The sequence below is a fragment of the Notolepis coatsorum genome (genome assembly GCF_963971535.1).
Source record: "Notolepis coatsorum genome assembly, chromosome: 2".
NCBI classification, from domain to species: Eukaryota; Metazoa; Chordata; class Actinopteri; order Aulopiformes; family Paralepididae; genus Notolepis; species Notolepis coatsorum.
In genome coordinates, this window is record NC_140166.1 from 201,915,543 (window position 1) to 201,938,676 (window position 23,134).

Consider the following 23,134-nt stretch of genomic DNA (forward strand, 5'->3'; position numbering starts at 1 on the left):
TTGTCCTCATGTTGTCCTCATGTCCTCATGTTGTCCTCATGGTGTCCTCCTGTCCTCCTGTTGTCCTCCTCATGTTGTCATCCTGTTGTCCTCCTCCTGTTGTCCTCCTGTTGTCCTCCTGTCCTCATGTTGTCGTCCTCCTGTTGTCCTCCTGTTGTCCTCCTGTTGTCCTCCTGTTGTCCTCCTGTCCTCATGTTGTCGTCCTCCTGTTGTCCTCCTCCTGTTGTCCTCCTGTTGTCCTCATGTTGTCCTCCTGTTGTCCTCCTCCTGTTGTCCTCCTGTTGTCCTCATGTTGTCCTCCTGTTGTCCTCCTCCTGTTGTCCTCCTGTTGTCCTCATGTTGTCCTCCTCGTGTTGTCCTCCTCCTGTTGTCCTCCTGTTGTCCTCCTGTTGTCCTCATGTTGTCCTCCTGTTGTCCTCCTGTTGTCCTCATGTTGTCCTACTGTTGTCCTCCTGTTGTCCTCCTGTCCTCCTGTTGTCCTCATGTTGTCCTCCTCCTGTTGTCCTCCTGTTGTCCTCCTGTTGTCCTCCTGTTGTCCTCATGTTGTCCTCATGTTGTCCTCCTGTTGTCCTCCTGTTGTCCTCATGTTGTCCTCCTGTTGTCCTCCTGTTGTCCTCCTGTCCTCATGTTGTCCTCATGTTGTCCTCCTGTTGTCCTCCTCATGTTGTCCTCCTGTTGTCCTCCTACTGTTGTCCTCCTGTTGTCCTCCTGTTGTCCTCATGTTGTCCTCATCCTGTCCTCCTCATGTTGTCCTCCTCCTGTTGTCCTCCTGTTGTCATCATGTTGTCCTCCTGTTGTCCTCCTCCTGTTGTCCTCATGTTGTCCTTCTGTTGTCCTCCTCATGTCGTCCTCATGTTGTCCTCCTGTTGTCCTCCTCCTGTTGTCCTCCTGTTGTCCTCCTGTTGTCCTCATGTTGTCCTCTTCCTGTTGTCCTCCTGTTGTCCTCCTGTTGTCCTCCTGTTGTCCTCATGCTGTCCTCATGTTGTCCTCATGTTGTCCTCCTGTTGTCATCATGGTGTCCTTCTGTTGTCCTCCTGTTGTCCTCCTCCTGTTGTCCTCATGTTGTCCTCCTCATGTTGTCCTCCTCCTGTTGTCCTCATGTTGTCCTCATGTTGTCCCTCCTGTTGTCCTCCTCCTGTTGTCCTCCTCCTGTTGTCCTCCTGTTGTCCTCCTCCTGTTGTCCTCCTCCTGTTGTCCTCCTGTTGTCCTCCTCCTGTTGTCCCTCCTGTTGTCCTCCTGTTGTCCTCCTGTTGTCCTCCTGTTGTCGTCCTGTTGTCCTCCTGTTGTCCTCATGTTGTCCTCCTGTTGTCCTCATGTTGTCCTCCTGTTGTCCTCCTGTTGTCCTCCTGTCCTCCTCCTGTTGTCCTCATGTTGTCCTCCTCCTGTCCTCCTCCTGTTGTCCTCATGTTGTCCTCATGTTGTCCTCCTGTTGTCCTCCTGTTGTCCTGTTGTCCTCCTGTTGTCCTCCTGTTGTCCTCCTCCTGTTGTCCTCCTCCTGTTGTCCTCCTGTTGTCCTCCTCCTGTTGTCCTCCTCCTGTTGTCCTCCTGTTGTCCTCCTCCTGTTGTCCTGTTGTCCTCCTGTTGTCCCTGTTGTCCTCCTCCTACTGTCCTCCTGTTGTCCTCCTCCTGTTGTCCTCCTCCTGTTGTCCTCCTGTTGTCCTCCTCCTGTTGTCCTGTTGTCCTCCTGTTGTCCTCCTGTTGTCCTCCTCCTACTGTCCTCCTGTTGTCCTCCTCATGTTGTCCTCCTCCTGTTGTCCTCCTGTTGTCCTCCTCCTGTTGTCCTCATGTTGTCCCCCTGTTGTCCTCATGTTGTCCTCATGTTGTCCTCCTGTTGTCCTCCTCATGTTGTCCTCCTCCTCTTGTCCTCCTCCTGTTGTCCTCCTGTTGTCCTCCTCTTGTCCTCCTCCTGTTGTCCTCCCTCAGTTCTCCTGTTGTCCTCCTCATGTTGTCCTCCTATTGTCCTCCTCCTGTTGTCCTCCTGTTGTCCTCCTCTTGTCCTCCTCCTGTTGTCCTCCCTCAGTTCTCCTGTTGTCCTCCCTCTGTTCTCCTGTTGTCCTCCCTCTGTCCTCCTGTTGTCCTCCTTGTGTGCAGGCTCTCTCTTGAACACCTAGTTATCATGGGGGATCTCTGTCCACTATCACAAAAGTCCCACAATGCAGGTGTGCAAAAACCTGGTGGATACTCGAGTTTGATTTTAACACAAATATTTAGATTTACATCTGGTTTTAAGCATGTTACAACTGTCCCATGGCACTGTTACAAATAACAAATGCACTCCTTGTCTTTACAAAGCGTTACAGTAAATATAAACTATGTACTTATACTGTAGGTTTTTAAGCTATGATTTGTTGGTAGACGGGCATAAGAACCACATGTGGAAAAACCAGATGTGTACCATAAAGAGCTTTTGTGTAGTTACGCAAAAAGCTAAATGTGCTACAACCGTCCCCAGTCTCCCCTAAAGTGAGGTTTTACAGAAGCAGAAAAGAACAGAAGATTCTTTTCTTTTTTCCCCCTGCTGCTTCAAAATTCTAAATCCTCTACCTTATCAGAGAGATTAATCGATATTAGAATATCCTGTTCAAGGTAGTTTAATAACCCATTCGTTTTCCCATGCCGAGAGAACCACCTTCCCATTTCCTTGGGCCGAAATATGATGACACACGTGAGAGGTCCGGTTGTAGGCTGTCGGATTCACTACAAGTTCCAACATATCACTCTCCCTGAGCTTTCTCAGTTTCTATCACTTGACCCGGTTGACTACACTACACATTACCAACGATACAAACTGCTGCTAGCTTTGCATGTTAGAGACACATGACTAGAGAATCCATCTCGTCAGGCTTCAAGTTTGAGAAACTACTGGCAGCCACGGCCGTGATTTAGATCCAAGCCAAACAGTCTGAAAGAAGGAAGACATCCCAGATGGTTCTGTCAGGTTAGGAAAATACTGGATTCTCTGAACAGCATTAACGTTTAACCCCAAAACAAGACGTTTTCCTGAAGGGTTATGCTACTCCATGTACAAATGTGACGTTCTATAATAATAAAGGCTCTGTTCTCTCCACTCTAAAGGAAAGTGTATCTTCTCTTCAAACAGAAACTGGTGAAAGCTGTCAACAACTTGGTGGAGAAGGATGAGCTGGTAGCCTGGAGCAGAATGAAGGAGGAGCAGAGAGACTACACCATCACCAAACTACTCCACACAGTCGAAGAGAGCTCCCTGGCTCTGGCCAGCAACTACAAAACTACAACCAGTCTGGAGGTCAAAGAGAGCGAGATGGGTGAGTGGTGTCCTCGTCACACAAAATAGTTTTTATAGACACTCAGATTTCTATTGAACGGTCCTTTCAGAGCAGTCTCTCTGATTATTGCAGATAACTACAGTTTGGAATAACTGGGACTTTTCTTGTTGTTGTTGTTGTTGTTGTTGTTGTTGTTGTTGTTGTTGTTGTTGTTGTTGTTGTTGTAAACCTACCATCTCTTTTCTCCCGTCCACAGAATTGAAGCTCTTCAACTTTGATGTTGATCAGGTAAAGAAGCCCCAGCTGAGCGTCTCCATTGGAGGAGATCATATCAGTCTCACGCCCAAATTGAGACCGGAGGACCGAAGGAACGGTGAGAGGGTTTTGAACTTTATAGTTGTCCCATGTCCGGGAATGAAAAGATTATAATAAAAAACTGGAAAATGGCTCATGGTGAGCATCAGGATTTCAACAAAGATGCCCAAGTGCCAATGGGTTGGGAAACATTTAATAACAATAATTTGATAAATAAATAAAAGTTAAAAAAGAAAGTATAGAAAGCTATACGTCTATATAGGTATTTAGACATTGAATCCTTTTTTTGTTGTATGATGTATATGAAAAAACAGCGATACCTTGTCTTATAGGGACTGCTACCTTGTTCATTGAGCTATAATTAACACAACACAGGGATTCAATGTCCCCGACATCACTGGTGGCCGTATTCAAACTAATTTACTTTCAATAACTTTCAAACAAAATTAATGCATGCAAAGACTAGAGTTTTTGAATGTGAGATTATGGGCAAAATGAATCTGCATTGATTTTTGGTGAAGTGCCTCTTCGACAACATTTGTATTTAATCAACATGCCTTGATCTGTATTTAATCTACAACATCAACATGCCTTGATCTTACAGTATAGAAGTATAATGGTCCTTTTCTAACTCAGGAACATCAGACACACACAGACACACAGAGGGCTGAAACAGTAATACTTTCAAAGGAACACAGCTTCTGCATCCTTTACCTTTGCAAAATGTTGAGAGATACTGTACAGTAACCGGATTTCCGGTCTCACATGACATTGAACCTCAGTTACTGTAAGTTACCACAGTGATTTGACTAAAAACAGTCTGATGACCTTTTCCTGTCTCTCTCCTGGCCTGCTGCCCACCAGGAAGCGTGTCGGTGGTGTTTGTCCGCTACGACAGCATCGGTGACATCTTGAAGCCCAGCGTCGACCCCGGGATCACCGGCTACTCTCGCTACGCGGAAACAGGGGAAATCACCATCAACTCACAAGTCATTGCGGCGGCCATCAAACCCGCTGACGTTTACCAGCTGGACCACATCACCTTCACCCTCAGACACAACGAGGTAGAAGGATTATTAAGACCACACTGACTGTTTGTTTCATCCCTAATTCTACTGTACCTTAGTACTGTACAGTCCATACACTTTTCTGTTCATTTCTCTGCTACTTGAGATGCATTTAAGTTGTAATGTACACTACAGTGAAATGCTTGGTTCTGTATGAGCCCCCTATGAACACATTTAAAAAATAATAAAGACCAAACACTATTGTAACCCAGTTACTTTTTTTCTACTCTGCATTGTATATTGTATATATGTATATTGAACACTTTTGTTTACACTTGTTTACGTACTTGACTTTCTATTTTATACTTATCTATTTTTATCTAGCAGGAGCAGAACAGAAAAAAGCATTTCATATAAAAGTATTCTGTATTTTTGTATGACAACTAATAAATAAACTTGAACTTGAACTTGAACTATACAAAATATACAAAACTAAAATGTACAAAATGCAAAAAACGAAATGCAAAATGCAAAAATTAGGTAGAAGAGGTAGTGCAAATCTTTTTAGGAATAAATAGATAACATATGGTGTAATGTTTAGAAAAAGAAAGAAAAAAGTGTTTAAAGTGAATGATAAAGGTGAATGTTTATAGCTTACTGTATAGGCTCTGAATGTTGTGTGATGCATAATTCAAAGACGCATTAACTTCTGCTGTACGTATACAATACTATCCCATTCTCACCCGTATTCTGCTGACACACATCCTTGTCAATTTGACAGTGCAGTCCATAATCACACTCTTCCTTCAAGTAAAGTTCCAGCATTAACTCATCGAGTCACAGAGTTCCCGGACAAGCCAAGGTCGAGTCACAGCACATACTGGGAACAGCTTGTGTTAGAAATTGACGGCAGTGAACTTTTATTTCACTCAAATTGTTTACAAAGGTGACACAGCTGAGATCCCAGGACGTGTTCCCTGCCTTAACTTCTCACTGACTTATCACTTTAACCTTGGTGGAATCACAGAGTAAAACATTCCCTTAGGAAGGGCCTCTGTGTAATGGCAAATAACAGCACAGTGTGGTAAAAGAAAGGATTTTATTATTATTATTATTATTATTATTATTATTATTATTATTATTATTATTATTATTATTATTATTATTATTATTATTATTATTATTATTATTATTATTATTATTATTATTATAGTATGGTAAAGGAAAGGATTTTCTTGATGATATTGATAGTATTATTTTTATTATTATAGTATGGTAAAGAAAAGGATTTTCTTGAAGATATTATTATTATTATTATTATTATTATTATTATTATTATTATTATTATTATTAATAATATTATTATTATTATTATTATTATTATTATTATTATTATTATTATTATTATTATTATTATTATTATTATTATTATTATTATTATTATTATTATTATTAATATTGTTATTATAGTATGGTAAATAAAATGAGTTTCTTGAAGATATTATTATTATTATTATTATTATTATTATTATTATTATTATTATTATTATTATTATTATTATTATTATTATTATTATTATTATTATTATTATTATTATTGTTATTATAGTATGGTAAAGGAAAGGATTTTCTTGAAGATATTATTATTAATATTGTTATTATAGTATGGTAAAGAAAAGGATTATTTTGTAATAATATTATCAACAGTAAACTATAATAGACCTACGTATATTTACATTGTAATCCTTGGCATTTATGTTTTTTTTTGCAAATGCAGCTCAAAGCCAATGTGAGAATAAAAAAAGGGGGAAAAAATTATAAGAAAAGCAATGCAATATACAGCGATGATGCAATCATGAGCAATTTGTACCGAGAATCATTAGTGTCTAAAGAGATTCAGCAAAAGCTTTTAAATTTAAATTCCGACCCGCCGAATTACACTTTCGGCCGGGCTATTATTAATTTCCACCGTCGTTAGGATGAAAGCTGCATTGGTTCATATGAACATATAGACATCTTTGCTGTAATGGCTGTAATTCAAACACCAGCCCCGCTCTAAACTACGTCATTCTCTTTCTTTGCCCCCCAACGAATAGCCCATAGACACGAAAGCTGACGTGACAGAGTGTGCTTTCTGGGAGTACGACGCGGACACCCTGCAGGGCCGCTGGGCGCTGCGCGGCTGTGAGCGGGTCCTCTCCAACAGCACCAGCACCACGTGCTCCTGTAACCACCTGACGCACTTCACCATCCTCATGTCCTCAGGACGCGCCAGCGTGAGTGGACGTACCACAGGAGATGTTGTTGTACAATAGCAGACAGTTTTGACACAATAACAACAATAAATGAGGACAATTGTAGATTTCTTGATGATCCATTTATCAACTTTCTGAGATGCGTGGGCGACAGTGCCTCAGGAGGTAGAGCGGTCGTCCGTGAATCAGAAGGTTTGATTCCCACTCCTCCCGGGGGCAGGGTGTCGAAGTGTCCTTGAGCAAGACATTTAACCCCTAATTGCCGAAAAATTGTAAAGGGCTTTGGATAAAGTTCAAGTTCAAGTTCTTTAATAGTTGTCATACAGAAGTACAGAATACTTTCATACAAAATGCTTCTTACTGTTACGCTCCAGAGACTGTGCTAGACAAGATAGTATCAAATAACATAATAACATAATATAGCATGAATTTAGAAGAAGAAAATGAGGTCACAGTGTTCGGTATAGACATATGTACCGAACTATATATATAAATGCAGTCCATTTACTGTACCATTCGGTGTGTATTTACACAGGTTTGAGAAGAGTGTTACGTGGAAAACAGTACACACGTAAACCTTTACAGCATCAAAAGTCATAATAATATTTCATCAAAAGTCATAATAATATTTCATCAAAAGTCATTTTTGATGGCGATGATGCCCATTTTTTCCCACTTGGATCCACTTGGCTTGTTCCTTGAAAGACCAGCATGCTTCCTGTTTGTCTCATCAGCTGGTGGCCCACTCCAACGTCCTGACCAGGATCACCCAGCTGGGCATGATCATCTCCATTATCTGCCTGTCCATGTGCATCTTCACCTTCTGGTTCTTCAGCGAGATCCAGAGCACCAGGACCACCATCCACAAGAACCTGTGCTGCAGTCTGTTCATGGCCGAGTTCATCTTCCTGGTGGGGATCAATATGAACACCCATAAAGTAAGTGCCCACGCTGCCCACAGCCGCACTTCAGGCTCCAAGCTCCCTGGAGCATTGCAAATCACACACAATCTGTGTGTGTGTGTGTGTGTGTGTGTGTGTGTGTGTGTGTGTGTGTGTGTGTGTGTGTGTGTGTGTGTGTGTGTGTGTGTGTGTGTGTGTGTGTGTGTGTGTGTGTGTGTGTGTGTGTGTGTGTGTGTGTGTGTGTGGGGGTGTGTTGGTATGTTTTCATGTGTACATGCGTTATGCAGCCAGCTAATAACCCTGTCTTGCAATATTTCATAGGTGGTCTGATTGTCTGCTGGTAGGATAAAAACACTCTCTCACTCTCACTCTCACTCTCACTCTCTCTCTCTCTCTCTCTCTCTCTCTCTCTCTCTCTCTCTCTCTCTCTCTCTCTCTCTCTCTCTCTCTCTCTCTCTCTCTCTCTCTCTCTCTGTCTCTCTCTCCTCAGCTCTTCTGCTCCATCATTGCTGGGCTGCTCCATTACTTCTTCCTGGCAGCCTTTGCCTGGATGTGCATCGAGGGGATCCACCTGTACCTGATAGTAGTGGGCGTCATCTACAACAAGGGCTTCCTGCACCGTAACTTCTATATCTTCGGCTACGGCAGCCCAGCGGTGGTGGTGGCCATCTCAGCTACACTGGGCTCCAAGTATTACGGCACCAATAAAGTGTAAGTACCAATAGAGTGTAAGTACTAATAGAGTGTCAATCAATCACATTTATTTATATAGCACATTTAGACATGACACTTGTCAACCAAAGTGCTTCACAGTAAGTCGCATAGCTAGAAAGTGAAACAAAGAAGTGCTAAAGTATAGAATAAACTGAAAATATAAACAACCAACGGATAGACAAGGAAACAAAACAACAGGTCAACAAGCAAGAGTCAGAGTGAGTCAGGGAAGTGTAAGTACTAATAGAGTGTAGGTACCAATACATAGAGTGTACTAAATACCAATAGTGTAAGACATGAGATGAGATAAGATCAAGACAAGACAAGACAAGACAAGACACGGCACGACAAGACACAATACATCGAGATAAGACGAGATACGATGAGATAAGATAAAATAAGAATTATTTTGTATCAATCAATGAGTTTGACATTTGACTGTCTATTTGTCTATGATGGTACATGTTAAAGTATGTCAATATGTTGCATACATGCTGTTACAAAGGGTCAGATTAAACCGAATATATATATTTATTGCCTGAGATCCCATGGATAATATTTGTATATCGTTTGATATCCCCTGTATATTCCTTGTACAATATGCACGGAATATCCCTTTAGTCTAGCAGGACAGACCATAATATTCATTCCTCTATTGGAAGCGATCCCATGGCGCCAGGTACCGAGTAAAGCCTTGCCCCCTCGAGCTGACTTGAAAGGTACCGACGAGATATGTCTGAACATGCCCGCCTTTCGCCCACGGCTACGAGACCAAGAGGCGACAGAAATGAGATAGGCACTATTTGTCCACCGTGGATATAAATATGGCGCAAGAATACAGAACCCCCCTTGCAGTTCCTCTTCAGTTCGCCTTCAGTTCAGTCTGGTTCAGTTACCAAGTAAAGCCTTACCCACTACGCTACGTGTGGTAAGTGGGCCCGCATTGCCCCAAGATAGAGCCTCGTGTTATCCTAAATACGTCTGTTTGTCGTATCGTTCTCTATTCATTAGTAAACCTTCATTACGAGTCAAAGACCACGTGAAGTGGGTAATTGTGTGTCTATAATAGAGCACTTATTGCCGCGGGCTAATAGTACAGTAACGTCAAGTTTAGCCGTGCACTACCGCACCGGAGAGGATATCTACACCGGAGCAGCAGCACCACGGAGGACTTACACCCCACCGGCAGTGCCACTCTCCGGGCAAGGATTATTCTTCTTCATTGCTTTGACCAAGCTGCTGGAACAGAGAACCGCCTACCCCACTGCTACTGTGGGATTTACACCTGCCCGTGAGACCATCACTCAAGCCTGTCTCTGTCGTAACAGAGGCTCGACGGCTCTCACCTACACGGCGCGCATCCTGGGACCAGGTTGCCTATCCCCACTGCTCCAGGGGTGATATTGCCCCCGTGAACCATTGACTTGCATAGAGCTTTGGCCCCCTCTGCTGGCTTACAACCGGTAGTACACCCTTTCCCAGAGCACCATAGAGATCATCCTTAATATTTACTATTGATTACCTATGCACATTCTATTTGCCTTATAAGCGCATCTAAAGTGACAAAGTAATGTAATCTAATATTCCCCTTTGTGTAATAAATATTGTAAACGAGTATTTTGAGTGGAAAACCTGTTATTGTGCGAGTGTCGTCATCTAGAATACCTTTGTACGGTGTTGGCCAGCAATGTACAAGTCGGTAGTGATTCAATGATATCAGTACTTGATTAATACAGTCAGGGAATTGTACCCCTCAGTTACAATTGGTCCTTCGATAGCCGAGATAATAATTAGCGTAATATTAATATAATATTAATATGGAATTGGCCGATGACGAACACTCCACAAACGGTTCTCCTAAGCTAGATCGCCCGCAGCGCAGACGACAGCCACCTCCCTACCTAGAGGCATACTCTGTCAGTCCAATACCTAGCTTTAAAGGGAAGTTAAACGCGGAAAAAGTAGAAAGTAAAATTATGTCTGACCTTAACAACCAGGCTACCCCGCCAACAGAGGCCCTAGTGGGTTCTAAAGTAACTGACCAAGCTCACGGTGGGGACCAGGAGGGAACTGACACGACTTTACCCCCAGACAATACCGAAGAAATAGCCCCCGATCACCCCCGGGAGGAAGACAACCCTAGAGAGACGCGCACCCAGGAGACGGATCTCCTCGGTACGCAACCGGAGAATGGATCTCCAACAAGTACTGCCGGGAGCCGATCGCCCCGAACGGCGTCTTCCCCCAGCGAGGCGGACAAGATGCTGGCGCAAGCACTCATCGCCACCCTGGCAGCCTCCACCGAACGCGATCGACTTCAAGCGCAACAGACGTGCGAGCGCGAACATTATGCAGGCGAGCGAGAGCGCTTCCAGGCGCAACAAAGGAGCGAGGACGACCGAATAAGACTGGAGACCAGACGCCTCCAGACAGAAGAGAACATCGAGAGAAGCCGCGCCGACGCCGCCCATGCCAGCGCCAATGCCCAGCGCGACGTCGAGAGAAGCCGCGCCGACGCCGCAAATGCACAGCTCCACGCCGCCCATGTCAGCGCCAATGCCCAGCGCGACGTCGCCAACGCACAGCGCGACGCTGCCCAGGCCAGTGCCAACGCGCAGCGCGACATCGCCAATGCCCAGCGCGAAGCAGCGCGCGACGCAGCCCATGCCCGGCGCGAGGAAGAGCGCGACCGGCTGCAGGCGGAGCTGATGGACAAACTGGTTGCCATGGCGACACCCCCTCACTCCGCACGGAGCTCTCAGAGGTCGTCCAGACATGGGTCTAGGACACATTCCCCTACCCGACGAAGCGACCCGGGACCCCGCCTACAGGAGGATCCTGTCCACGTCTCCGAACCCCCTCCCCAGCCGGTCCATACGAGACCCAGCAACCGGGTAACGGAACCGGACCACGCCGAGAGACTGAACAGACGACTCCAGGTCCTAGCAGAGGGAGATGAGGAGGAAGAGGAGTGTCAAGCCGACCAGCAGCAACGTGCTCTGGCCCAGGAGGCCCAGTACAGCCCCGACCCGCAGCGACGTACTCAGGACCAGGAGGTCCAGTACAGCCCAGAAGTCAGCCCCGAGGCCCTGCGCTACAAACCCCCGACTCAACTCACGGGTGAGTTTGACGCACCGCCAGCCCCGAGGAACAGCACCTGGGTACCCGACCTTCGGTACCCACCAAGTACCAGCCCAAGACGACACGCCAGAGGAGACTCGCCTAGGAGGCCTCTCCCCCAACGCTCGCCGATGTATCAGTCACCCACGGCGTCATACATCGCCACGCCGTCAATCCCAGACTTCGTCTATGAGAATCGAGCACAGTACACGGAGCTCCGGATGTGCCCAGAGACAATGATGGTGGATGTCGCTGATGAACGCCACAAGTATGCAATATTACTGAAGCACCTGAAAGTACCGCGAGCGCACAATATAGCGCTGGCCTACGCCTCCTCTTCGACACCATACACAGCGGCCCTTGCAGCGCTGGACCAGAGATATGGACGTATATGGGATTACGTGATAGAAGAGATAAGGCATATTGACCGCCTACCCCCAGCCACAGACAATCGAGCACTGGACGACCTGTCCATCAGAGTGCAGTCCCTGGTAGGGATGCTGGGAGCGCAGAGGGAAAAGGGTAGGCATGAACTATACGCCAACTCAAATGTAGAGAGGATCTTGGAGAAGCTACCGCCCGCCCGACAGGAGCGCTTTAGGCGGCAGAGAGACCACCGAGACCCTAATGGCCCCGAACCGAACCTCCTCGATCTAGCCGACTTCCTGGCGAGAGAAGTCAGCAGCTTACGGCTAGATACATTCGGACGGAGCACCCCTGGCTCCAGAGAAGGAACCAGGAGAATAAATGATGGAAGAAGATCGGTGACTGTTATGCACCAAGCAGAAGCAGTACCGCAGCACTCCAACCACAACACCCCCTCGACGAAAGAGGACCAGTGGAAGATTGAGTGCCAGTACTGTGAGGGAGAACATCGGCTCCATCAGTGCGAGGAATTCAAGAAGCTGACCACGGAGGATGTGAGCCAGTGGGTCAAGGACCACCGCCGCTGCTTCCGCTGCGCGCGCAGCCACCTAGCAGCTGAGTGCCACCTGAAGAAAAAGTGCAGCAGGTGCGGTGGCACCCACCTGGAGGTCCTGCACGACATCAACAAGCGTCACCCAGGACAACAGAGTGGGCCCGTCGCGGTCATGTACCACGCCGAGGCGGTGGCACCAGCACCGAAGAGCCCCCAGACCGCTCCCTACTGTACCTACTGCGACGGCGGACACTGGCTGGCACAGTGCGCCGAATATAAGACACTGAACCCCGTCCAAGTGAACCAGTGGCGCCAGGCGGCCCAGGCGGGCGCCGTTTACCGCGCAGCACGGTGCGTAGCCCACCAGAAGGTCCAAGACAACCAACTAGCAGGAGTGCTCCACATTGACCAGCACAGCGGGACCCCCCGTGTGCTCCTCAAAGTGGTCAGAGTGCTCCTGAGCCACGGGGACAAAGTCATGGACACTTACGCCGTCCTTGATGACGGGTCAGAGAAGACCCTTCTGCTCGCGTCCGCTGCGGCCCAGCTGGGACTGCGGGGGAGCGAGAACCAAATGACGATTCGGACAATAAGGAGAGATTTAAAGACGATAAAGGGCGAGAATGTCTCCTTCACTATCGCAGCAAGCGGGCAGCCAGAGCGACGGTACAAGATCACAAATGCTTTCACCAGCCAAGAAATAGGACTATCACAGTACACCTACCCCATCCCACAGCTGATGGATAAGTGTGCGCACCTGCGTCAACTACCTATCCCGCTCATAGACGGCGCGACCCCGACCCTGTTGATAGGCTCCGACCATGCAGACCTCATCGTCCCGATAGACCGGGTCCATACCGGAACCCGAGGCTGTCCTGCAGCAGTCGAGACCCGCCTAGGGTGGACCCTCCAAGGCCCCCTCGCTAAATCTCTCAGCCGAACAGCAGCCACTAGCTGCCTACACACAGAAGAAGACACCGGCCTCTCCCCCATACAGCAGAGGCTATTGACATTAAGCGAGAGGCCCGTGAGAGAACCGTGGGTACCAGAGGGAGTTCGGAACTCCACCCCCCTCAGCTGCGCTCCAGGCGTAGCTGACCTCGAACCCAGCACCCCAAGCGACTCCTTGACGGGGCGGCCGGGACCGGCCCCTCCTCACACGGGGTACAGAGCGAACAAGAGAAACAGACGGAGGAGGAGAAAGCACAGCCAAGCCAAGATCAAAGCAGTCTCAGGCCCGCTTCCTCCTAAGCCCCCCTTCATCCCGTCCAGTCGTCATGACCATAGACCAGTCACTACCCCGAGCTGCGTGGCCGGCCGGCTGCGTAAGCAAAGTGACCACTGGTGCCGACGGAAAGGTCAGAGTGGCAGAAGCGCTCGGCCAAGGGCGGATCTACAACCGACCCGTGGCGAGGCTGATAGAGTCGCCAAGGCTCCCCGACTTGCCTAATGACGACCATGACCCCCTGACTCTGTGAACTGCCCGACCCCTCACAGACATTGAGTAGTGGACAGTGCGGTTAATCTGCCCCTGCTTAGCTAATTAGGTGGGACTAATTAGGGGGCGGCTGTTACAAAGGGTCAGATTAAACCGAATATATATATTTATTGCCTGAGATCCCATGGATAATATTTGTATATCGTTTGATATCCCCTGTATATTCCTTGTACAATATGCACGGAATATCCCTTTAGTCTAGCAGGACAGACCATAATATTCATTCCTCTATTGGAAGCGATCCCATGGCGCCAGGTACCGAGTAAAGCCTTGCCCCCTCGAGCTGACTTGAAAGGTACCGATGAGATATGTCTGAACATGCCCGCCTTTCGCCCACGGCTACGAGACCAAGAGGCGACAGAAATGAGATAGGCACTATTTGTCCACCGTGGATATAAATATGGCGCAAGAATACAGAACCCCCCTTGCAGTTCCTCTTCAGTTCGCCTTCAGTTCAGTCTGGTTCAGTTACCAAGTAAAGCCTTACCCACTACGCTACGTGTGGTAAGTGGGCCCGCATTGCCCCAAGATAGAGCCTTGTGTTATCCTAAATACGTCTGTTTGTCGTATCGTTCTCTATTCATTAGTAAACCTTCATTACGAGTCAAAGACCACGTGAAGTGGGTAATTGTGTGTCTATAATAGAGCACTTATTGCCGCGGGCTAATAGTACAGTAACGTCAAGTTCAGCCGTGCACTACCGCACCGGAGAGGATATCTACACCGGAGCAGCAGCACCACGGAGGACTTACACCCCACCGGCAGTGCCACTCTCCGGGCAAGGATTATTCTTCTTCATTGCTTTGACCAAGCTGCTGGAACAGAGAACCGCCTACCCCACTGCTACTGTGGGATTTACACCTGCCCGTGAGACCATCACTCAAGCCTGTCTCTGTCGTAACAGAGGCTCGACGGCTCTCACCTACACGGCGCGCATCCTGGGACCAGGTTGCCTATCCCCACTGCTCCAGGGGTGATATTGCCCCCGTGAACCATTGACTTGCATAGAGCTTTGGCCCCCTCTGCTGGCTTACAACCGGTAGTACACCCTTTCCCAGAGCACCATAGAGATCATCCTTAATATTTACTATTGATTACCTATGCACATTCTATTTGCCTTATAAGCGCATCTAAAGTGACAAAGTAATGTAATCTAATATTCCCCTTTGTGTAATAAATATTGTAAACGAGTATTTTGAGTGGAAAACCTGTTATTGTGCGAGTGTCGTCATCTAGAATACCTTTGTACGGTGTTGGCCAGCAATGTACAAGTCGGTAGTGATTCAATGATATCAGTACTTGATTAATACAGTCAGGGAATTGTACCCCTCAGTTACACATGCTGTAAAATAACCCTTTGTGTTATAGGTGTTGGCTGAGCACAGAAAACAACTTCATTTGGAGTTTCATTGGGCCTGCGTGTTTGATTATTCTGGTAAGATCAGAGCCCCCCCATACACACACACACACACACACACACACACACACACACACACACACACACACACACACACCCTGATTAGAAATGGTTTGCTTCAAATTATTAATTGTATCTTTGTTGTGTTTTGGTCTCTCATCACTCAGGTTAATCTCCTGGCATTCATAGTGATCATCTACAAAGTGTACCGACATACTGCTGTGAAGAAGCCTGAAATCAGCCACTACCAAAACATTAGGTATGATTCTTTGAACCTTTTGTGTCTGGTCGGATATCTCCCAGGAGATTGTCTAGGCCAGGGTTTTGTGGTGTCTTTAGTTGCATGCGTGCTATATCAAATTAGTAAAAGTAGTCCATTGTTGATTTAAAACAGACTTTATTTTCTTTTTTTATATCCACCTACAGTGAAGTGTTTCCTCTAAAAACCGTTTACCATCATGTTTAGTGTTGATTCCACATCCATCCCTGTTTTGGCCCTAGTCTTTGTTTTAACGCCGGTCGTAGTATTATAATTTAATTACGGTTAAAGCACCACTACTTCTAAGCACTTCTGGGCACTATGCCTGTCTCTGCCTCCCAGGGAAATTAAGCTTAATTACAATGCGTTGTTAACTTCCCATTCTGCCGGTGGTAATCTCATGCCGCGATGGCCCACCACTTCTAAAGGGGATGTAGAGGAGCGCGCCGGTATTCTGTACTGAGGTGAGTTTGCATAATGACCCAGAGTAAATGTTGGCCACCAGGTCCTGCGCCCGCGGCGCCCTGGCCCTCCTGTTCGTGTTGGGGGCCACCTGGACGTTTGGAGTCCTGCACATCCTCAACGAGACCACCCTGACCGCCTATCTCTTCACCATCACCAACGCCTTCCAAGGAATGTTCATCTTCATCTTCCTCTGCGTCCTGTCCAGAAAGGTCGGAGTTCTACTCTTTCTATTTGTGCTTCGTGATTTCTTCCTGGTTCGCACCCTACCCTGGTTTAATTTCTGTCTTATTGTCTTTTTATTGCCAAAGTGTTAATCGACGTGCGCCCAGGCCTTCTATCCCAGAATGGTGGTTTGGTTAAAGTAATAACCACAGCACCGCTTCTGTGTCAACAGAGAAGAGGAAATGGGGAAGAGTAGACTAATTTAACCCTTCAGGCGCAGAACCACATGAGTCTGTTTTAATGTTTTCAGATTAACAATGTTTACAAATTCAATCATCTAAAGATCGTTCGCTCCTTACGTTTATCGTTCTCAACTTATTTCCTATATCGTTCAGACACACACACACACACACACACACGCACACACACACACACACACACACACACACACACACACACACACACACGCTTAAAGGGGAACTTTACTCTCAGCCTTGTACCTTAAAAGTGGAGCAGCATGATGAGTTTGGAGGGTCGGGGGTTGTTTGCTATTATGAAACACACACACACACACACACACACACACACACACACACACACACACACACACACACACACACACACACACACACACACACACACACACACACACACACACACACACACACACAGGGATAGTTGTGATCTTTGGACCCCTAAAGCCTTATTTCCTACTTAACAATGATGTTGTGAGTCCTTTCTCACCACCATCCATGCTGTTCCTCATTACTAGCTCCGGATAGTTAGCCACAAACCAATGCAAAGTCAATGGCGTCAAGCGACAATGGCGACATTTCAGTTACCAATTCAGTCAGTCTATACAGACAGAGTTTGACCCCTCTGACTTTGCATTAGTCTGTGGCAAAAAAGCTGGAGCTAGTATGAGGAACAGCATGGAAGTAGGAGTCTGCTGGGGTTCCAAATTTAATTTAATAGACAGTAGAGGTTTGAGACCTTGGGTGATGTATCACATTAACACTCATAATGATTGTTATGATTGATGATTGAATGACTTTTACACCTGAAAATACATGTACTGTCCAAAGGATTTCTAAATGGATGTATATTGTTGAGAAAAGACGGGATCCCAGGCACTCAAAAATATACACGGAAGGAAGAATTAATTTCTTAAAAAGCCTTTAATTGTGCCACGGCTACATAGTTAAAAAGCCAACATGTTTCGACCAAGCTGGTCTTCATAGGGGCATTCGTCAAAGCCCATGACGAACACCAGCTTGATCAAAACATGTTGGCTTTTTAACTATGTAGCCGTGGCACTTAAAGGCTTTTTAAGAAATACATTTTTCTTTCCTTATATATTTTTGAGTGCCTGGGATCCCATCTTTTCTCAGTCTTCTTCTCCCAAAGACCTAAGAGCACCTACGTTTCTTTGCACTTCATTCACCGTAGAGCGTTGGCCTAGTTGAATTCCATTGTCGTCATTGCAGAGCATCACACAGCAACAGTTTATTCTGAGTCCTCCTCTGAGTGGTCACTTGCACACAGAAATAGTCTTAAAAGCATGTTGTTTTCCACCTGATCCGACGGGGTGGCTTTCCACTTCACCATTTGAAACGGACTACTGAATATGTAAATCTAATAATAAATAATAATGTATTTGTCCACCTGGTTTTCTTCTCTCATGTTTTTTCAGATTCAAGAGGAGTATTACCGGCTCTTCAAGAATGTACCGTGCTGTTTCGAATGCCTGAGATGAACTAAAGCGACAGGGAGGCTAAACACTTTCGACTGTACATAGAATCTACAGCTCTGCAATAACCCGTGCCTCGTGCTACGTGGCAGACATCACACACGCAGTCCAAAATAATAATAAAGTACGGCTTTCTAATGAACACTTTACCTAGCGTTAGTAAGGTTTATATGTGGTATTTCTTTTCTATGCATCCACGTTATCATACCTTTTTCAGTTTATAATGATTCTTCAGCACAGCAGACATATACAAATGTTGCCTCCTCTGCTTTGTAATTCAGGAATGTTGTTGTTCTAAAAACAGGTTTTTGGCAGAGTAACAGGATAGTTTGACATTAAGTGGTATGAAATTCATGCTAGTAGTATAGTTGATACAATGTCATTAGCTTACTCATCGAGTCCCGTGGTCAGAGTTCTGACCAGGTTCCAAGCAAACAGGGAAGCTTCAGACAGACAGCAAGCAAAGTAATCCAAGTTCAAGTTCAAGTTTCTTTATTGGTTGTCATACAAAAATACAGAATACTTTTATATGAAATGCTTTTTTCCGTTCTGCTCCTGAGTGTGCTAGATAAAAAATGTAAATAGATAAGTATAAAATAGAGAGTCAAGTATGTAAACAAGTGTAAACAAAAGTGTTCATATATATATACAATATACAATACAGAGTTGTTTTGTTTTAATCCACATCATAACCTGCAGGCAAAAGTTTTAACTATGTAGGCCTACAACAAAAAACGTAGATCCGGGTCAGAACTCAGACCAAAGGACTCGGGGAGTAAGCTAATGGTATTGCATCAGCTATATTAGCTGTATTTCATACCACTTAATGTCTGAAAATCGAAACCATCCCTTTAACACCAGGCACTAAATGTTTTGTATATGTTCTTTGGTAAATTCAGTTCATCTGCAATTCTATATTTGCATTATTTGCATTTCAAACCTCTTGTGTGGGCTGTTTTCTTGCAACTTGTTTGATCTTTTTTATTTTTTTTCTCTTACTGTGTGTGGAGCTGATTTGTAAATTATTTAAATAAATGTTTAATAAAATATTACTGCTTCTTCTGAGTTGAGTGTAAAACAAAAAAAACAATTGCATCTACAGTATATATCTAATATGGCATTCTCTCACATTCCCTTCCCGAAGAATGTTATTACAATTCCAGTGTGTATGAAACAGTGGCACAGGCCACTTCCACACAGCTCATGGACTCAGTGAGGTTGGAAGTTGAAGTCACTTCAGTACAGATCTACAGATGAAAAGTCAACATACCTTTATTTGATCGAACTCCCCATAAACCTATCATCCTCTAGATTCCTTGCTCGCTCCACTTAACCTTTGGAGACCTATTTCAGAACACGCTGCATCTCCATCTATCCGACTCAGGAATGCGACATTCTGTCTGAACGCACACACTTATAGCGTCTTGCTAGGTTCAACCTTGTGGACAACCCATAGCCGGCAGATTGTGGGGAAAAGGAGAATCCATAATGCCGCAAAGTCTGTGTGAAAAGGGCTACTGACAGATGACAGCTAATCCAGTGGTGGAGTGGTTAGGGGAGTGGTTATGGGGTGGACATAACTACTGTTCACACCTAGTACCTGACTGCCAAGGTGTTGAAAATGCTAATCTTTATTGGTCTTTTCTCTGCTTGGGGACTTGATGTTTAATAACTAGATTCAAATAAGCATATCTTCAAATATATTTTCATTTGAAAGCTTACATTCTGTACTTTCATAATTAGTAAAAATCTGAAAAATTAGAGAGGGAGAGACATGAGGCACAAACTGTATATTATATATTATAGTAGGGCACAAAAATGAACCAACTGGAGAGAAATATGTGAGGAACGGGGCCCTCTCCTGGTTGATGCTGGGACTAAAGACGAGGGAAGCAGGGAGCTAAGTAAAAGAGGGTTTGAAATGAAAGATGAATGCAGCCCAGGAGGCCGGGCCTGTTAGTGTAATCACACAAGGGACCGACGCCTTCAGCACAATCAGTGAGAGCCCTGCAAGACGGCAGTAAGAATAGCCACTCAAAATGTGTCTGATTGCTGCTTCATGTCATCACCCTCCAGACCCCAGGATTCAAAATGTCTGCCTGCCTCTGTGACCCTCTGGGACTGCATGGTGGGCTCAGGGGGCTGAGGCGGGGGAGCGGGGCGTGACGAGTGATTCGCCAGCCTGGAGGAGAGCCTGGTCCTCGTGATGCTTCCAGGGGAGACTGGCATAGTTTTATACAGTAAACCTGCAAGTGTGATGCTTCCTCCTCCTGACTCCTCCTCACTTACATTTTGGAACCTTCACCACTGAGTATATTCCACTGAGTTCCATTGTGTTTATTAAAGAGCTGTGGAAAGTTTGTTTACTCCATTTCTTTCTTTTTTACTAAAATAAAAAAAACTCACTTAAAGAGCATCAATTTCAAGGATCTATGACGCCCCCCTCATGTCTTTCAACGACAGTGGTTCTATCAAGGCTAAAAAACAAATTGGGAACAGGAGCCGGGGGTGGAGTCTAATAATGAGGTGGTGGGACGAGGCCATAGAGAGAGAGAGAGAGTGTGTGTGTGTGTACACATACTTATATATATATATACATGCATTGTATTCTCATAAGCATTATTGTACAGAACCATTTTTGGAATAAAAATATTTAAAAAATTACAATTACAATTTAGTCCAAAGTGACTTACAGATTGTGAACAACATGTCACCAGGAGGTACTGTGCATCTCTGACAGCTAAGGATCAATGGAATTGATTGTCAAATAGTGTCGAACTTGAGTGTTGCACAGTACTATAGACATTATTAGCATGCTAGGTACAGTAGTAGTATAAGAATAGTAGCATAGTATTATGGTACATAATAATACAAAGACAGTAAGTAAGAGTTAAGTATGATTTTATTCCTGAAAATAAATCATAAATTTGCTTAAAACATTAAACCGGTAGCATATACAATAGCCTATTGATGCATAATCCCTACTCTATAATAATTGCACTTCTGATAACTTGAGAAATAAACCTGATTAAATTGGATTCAACCCTGTGTGGACATGTGGTTTATGTAGCTTATATGTGGCCTTTTTTTTACCAAAGGGTTTCATCATCTATTTGTTTAGTGACGTGTCCCCAGGTCACGGTGACACTGTCCCTGGTCAGCGTGGTCTTCACAGCGGTCTTCCTACATACCTTTGTCCCTAAAACGCTCAGTGTGTATTTACTTTATTGCCTAATATTCCCACAAGGGCCCGTGTTTGTCTCCCCGTTCCAATCGCAGCGCGGTGTATAAAAAGGACGACTCTGTGACGCAGTCCCACTCCTGGATGTCATCATGCGGGGCCTCCTGCTCTGTTGCCTTGTCGCCTTGGCCAGTAAGTCTCCCCTTGTCTCTCTTCTCTGTTACGGTTAAACATTGTAACTTCAATTTGTTTTGTTTTGTTTTGAGATGACGTGATATTTGATGAAAGGTTTTAATAAGAGGTCCATGAAACCCTTCAAAACTCATTATGTAAGCTACTTTAAGCTGCATGTAATTGCCTGAAACCAATCCTTTTGACATGAATATGCATTAAGACCTTTTGACAATGTGACAAAGTGACTTTTTTAGAAAAACAAGGTTTCTAACTGAAAGAACACTTTTATTTACACATTTTAACAATATATTCATCTTATAATAGTTTTAAAATGGTGTGATTTTGATTTGACTCTATTCTCTTATTTCAGCATGCGAAAGCACCAGTTATGGTGAGTACCTTTTTAGTTTTTGTGGTTGAACGGAAATGATCAAATGCTATTTGTATTAAGACGCGTGTCAAAAATTAAATGTCATCTCGGTAATGTGTCCCAGAGCCAGGCCTGAACCCCAGGAAAACCTACGAGTACAAATATGAAGGAGAGGTGCATGTCGGACGTGACAAGCCGATCCTGGCAGGGTCTGGAGTGAGGATGACATGCAGGGCTAAGATCACCGGTGTGTCCGCGGAGACCTTCCTCCTCCAAGTAAGAGACGCATCAGGACAACCTGCTAGAACCACACAGTACCTGCTAGAACCACACAGTACCTGCTAGAACCACACAGTACCTGCTAGAACCATACAGTACCTGCTAGAACCATACAGTACCTTTGACACACATCAAGATAACCTGCTAGAACCATACAGTACCTGCTAGAACCATACAGTACCTGCTAGAACCATACAGTACCTGCTAGAACCATACAGTACCTTTGACATGCATCAAGACAACCTGCTAGAACCATACAGTACCTGCTAGAACCAGACAGTACCTTTGACACGCATCAAGACAACCTGCTAGAACCATGCAGTACCTTTGACACGCATCAAGACAACCTGCTAGAACCATTCAGTACCTTTGACACGCATCAAGACAACCTGCTAGAACCATACAGTACCTTTGACACGCATCAGGACAACCTGCTAGAACCATACAGTACCTTTGACACGCATCAGGACAACCTGCTAGAACCATACAGTACCTTTGACACGCATCAAGACAACCTGCTAGAACCATACAGTACCTTTGACACGCATCAGGACAACCTGCTAGAACCATACAGTACCTGTGACACGCATCAGGACAACCTGCTAGAACCAGACAGTACCTGTGACACGCATCAAGACAACCTGCTAGAACCAGACAGTACCTGCTAGAACAGTACCTTTGAAAGTAACACGGTTGCAGTTGCAGTTTCCTCTTCATCACAATGGGGATCATGTTCATGTTTAATAACATTGATCTCTCCACACACAAGCACACATGAACACACACACACACACACACACACACACACACACACACACACACACACACACACACACACACACACACACACACACACACACACACACACACACCACACATCCTCACTTACACTCTCTCACACACCCCACACTCAAATACACTACAAAAAGGTCACTTTAAAAACAGATCTGTATATTTGTATATTATTGTATATATTACTCATTGCCTTTATTCTTAAGCTTAGCATTGTATTTTATTCTGATTACTTTTTTATCATGTCTACTCTATTTTATTATCTATTATATTTTATTATTCTATTTTATTTTTTGTATGTATGTGAAAA

General features: G+C 45.1%; 2 protein-coding genes across 2 annotated transcripts in view; both read left to right on the top strand.

Annotated features, from left to right (window-relative positions):
* The window catches only part of adgrl4 (adhesion G protein-coupled receptor L4), a 56,524-nt gene extending 37,438 nt beyond the window's left edge, over positions 1-19,086 (top strand). Inside the window, exons 7-16 of the mRNA XM_084307989.1 lie at positions 3,101-3,284; positions 3,502-3,618; positions 4,425-4,624; positions 6,664-6,843; positions 7,557-7,760; positions 8,215-8,435; positions 15,344-15,410; positions 15,560-15,651; positions 16,157-16,325; positions 17,972-19,086. Coding sequence (XP_084164115.1) covers positions 3,101-3,284; positions 3,502-3,618; positions 4,425-4,624; positions 6,664-6,843; positions 7,557-7,760; positions 8,215-8,435; positions 15,344-15,410; positions 15,560-15,651; positions 16,157-16,325; positions 17,972-18,034 — 1,497 coding nt within the window. The 3' untranslated portion in view covers positions 18,035-19,086. The remainder of the gene's footprint in view (positions 1-3,100; positions 3,285-3,501; positions 3,619-4,424; positions 4,625-6,663; positions 6,844-7,556; positions 7,761-8,214; positions 8,436-15,343; positions 15,411-15,559; positions 15,652-16,156; positions 16,326-17,971) is intronic.
* Positions 19,087-21,361: 2,275 nt separating this feature from the next.
* The window catches only part of vtg3 (vitellogenin 3, phosvitinless), a gene marked incomplete at both ends in the record, with an annotated part of 78,598 nt that continues 76,825 nt past the window's right edge, over positions 21,362-23,134 (top strand). Inside the window, 3 exons of the mRNA XM_084308470.1 lie at positions 21,362-21,401; positions 21,754-21,774; positions 21,878-22,029. Of these exons, the coding sequence (XP_084164596.1) occupies positions 21,362-21,401; positions 21,754-21,774; positions 21,878-22,029 (213 nt within the window). The remainder of the gene's footprint in view (positions 21,402-21,753; positions 21,775-21,877; positions 22,030-23,134) is intronic.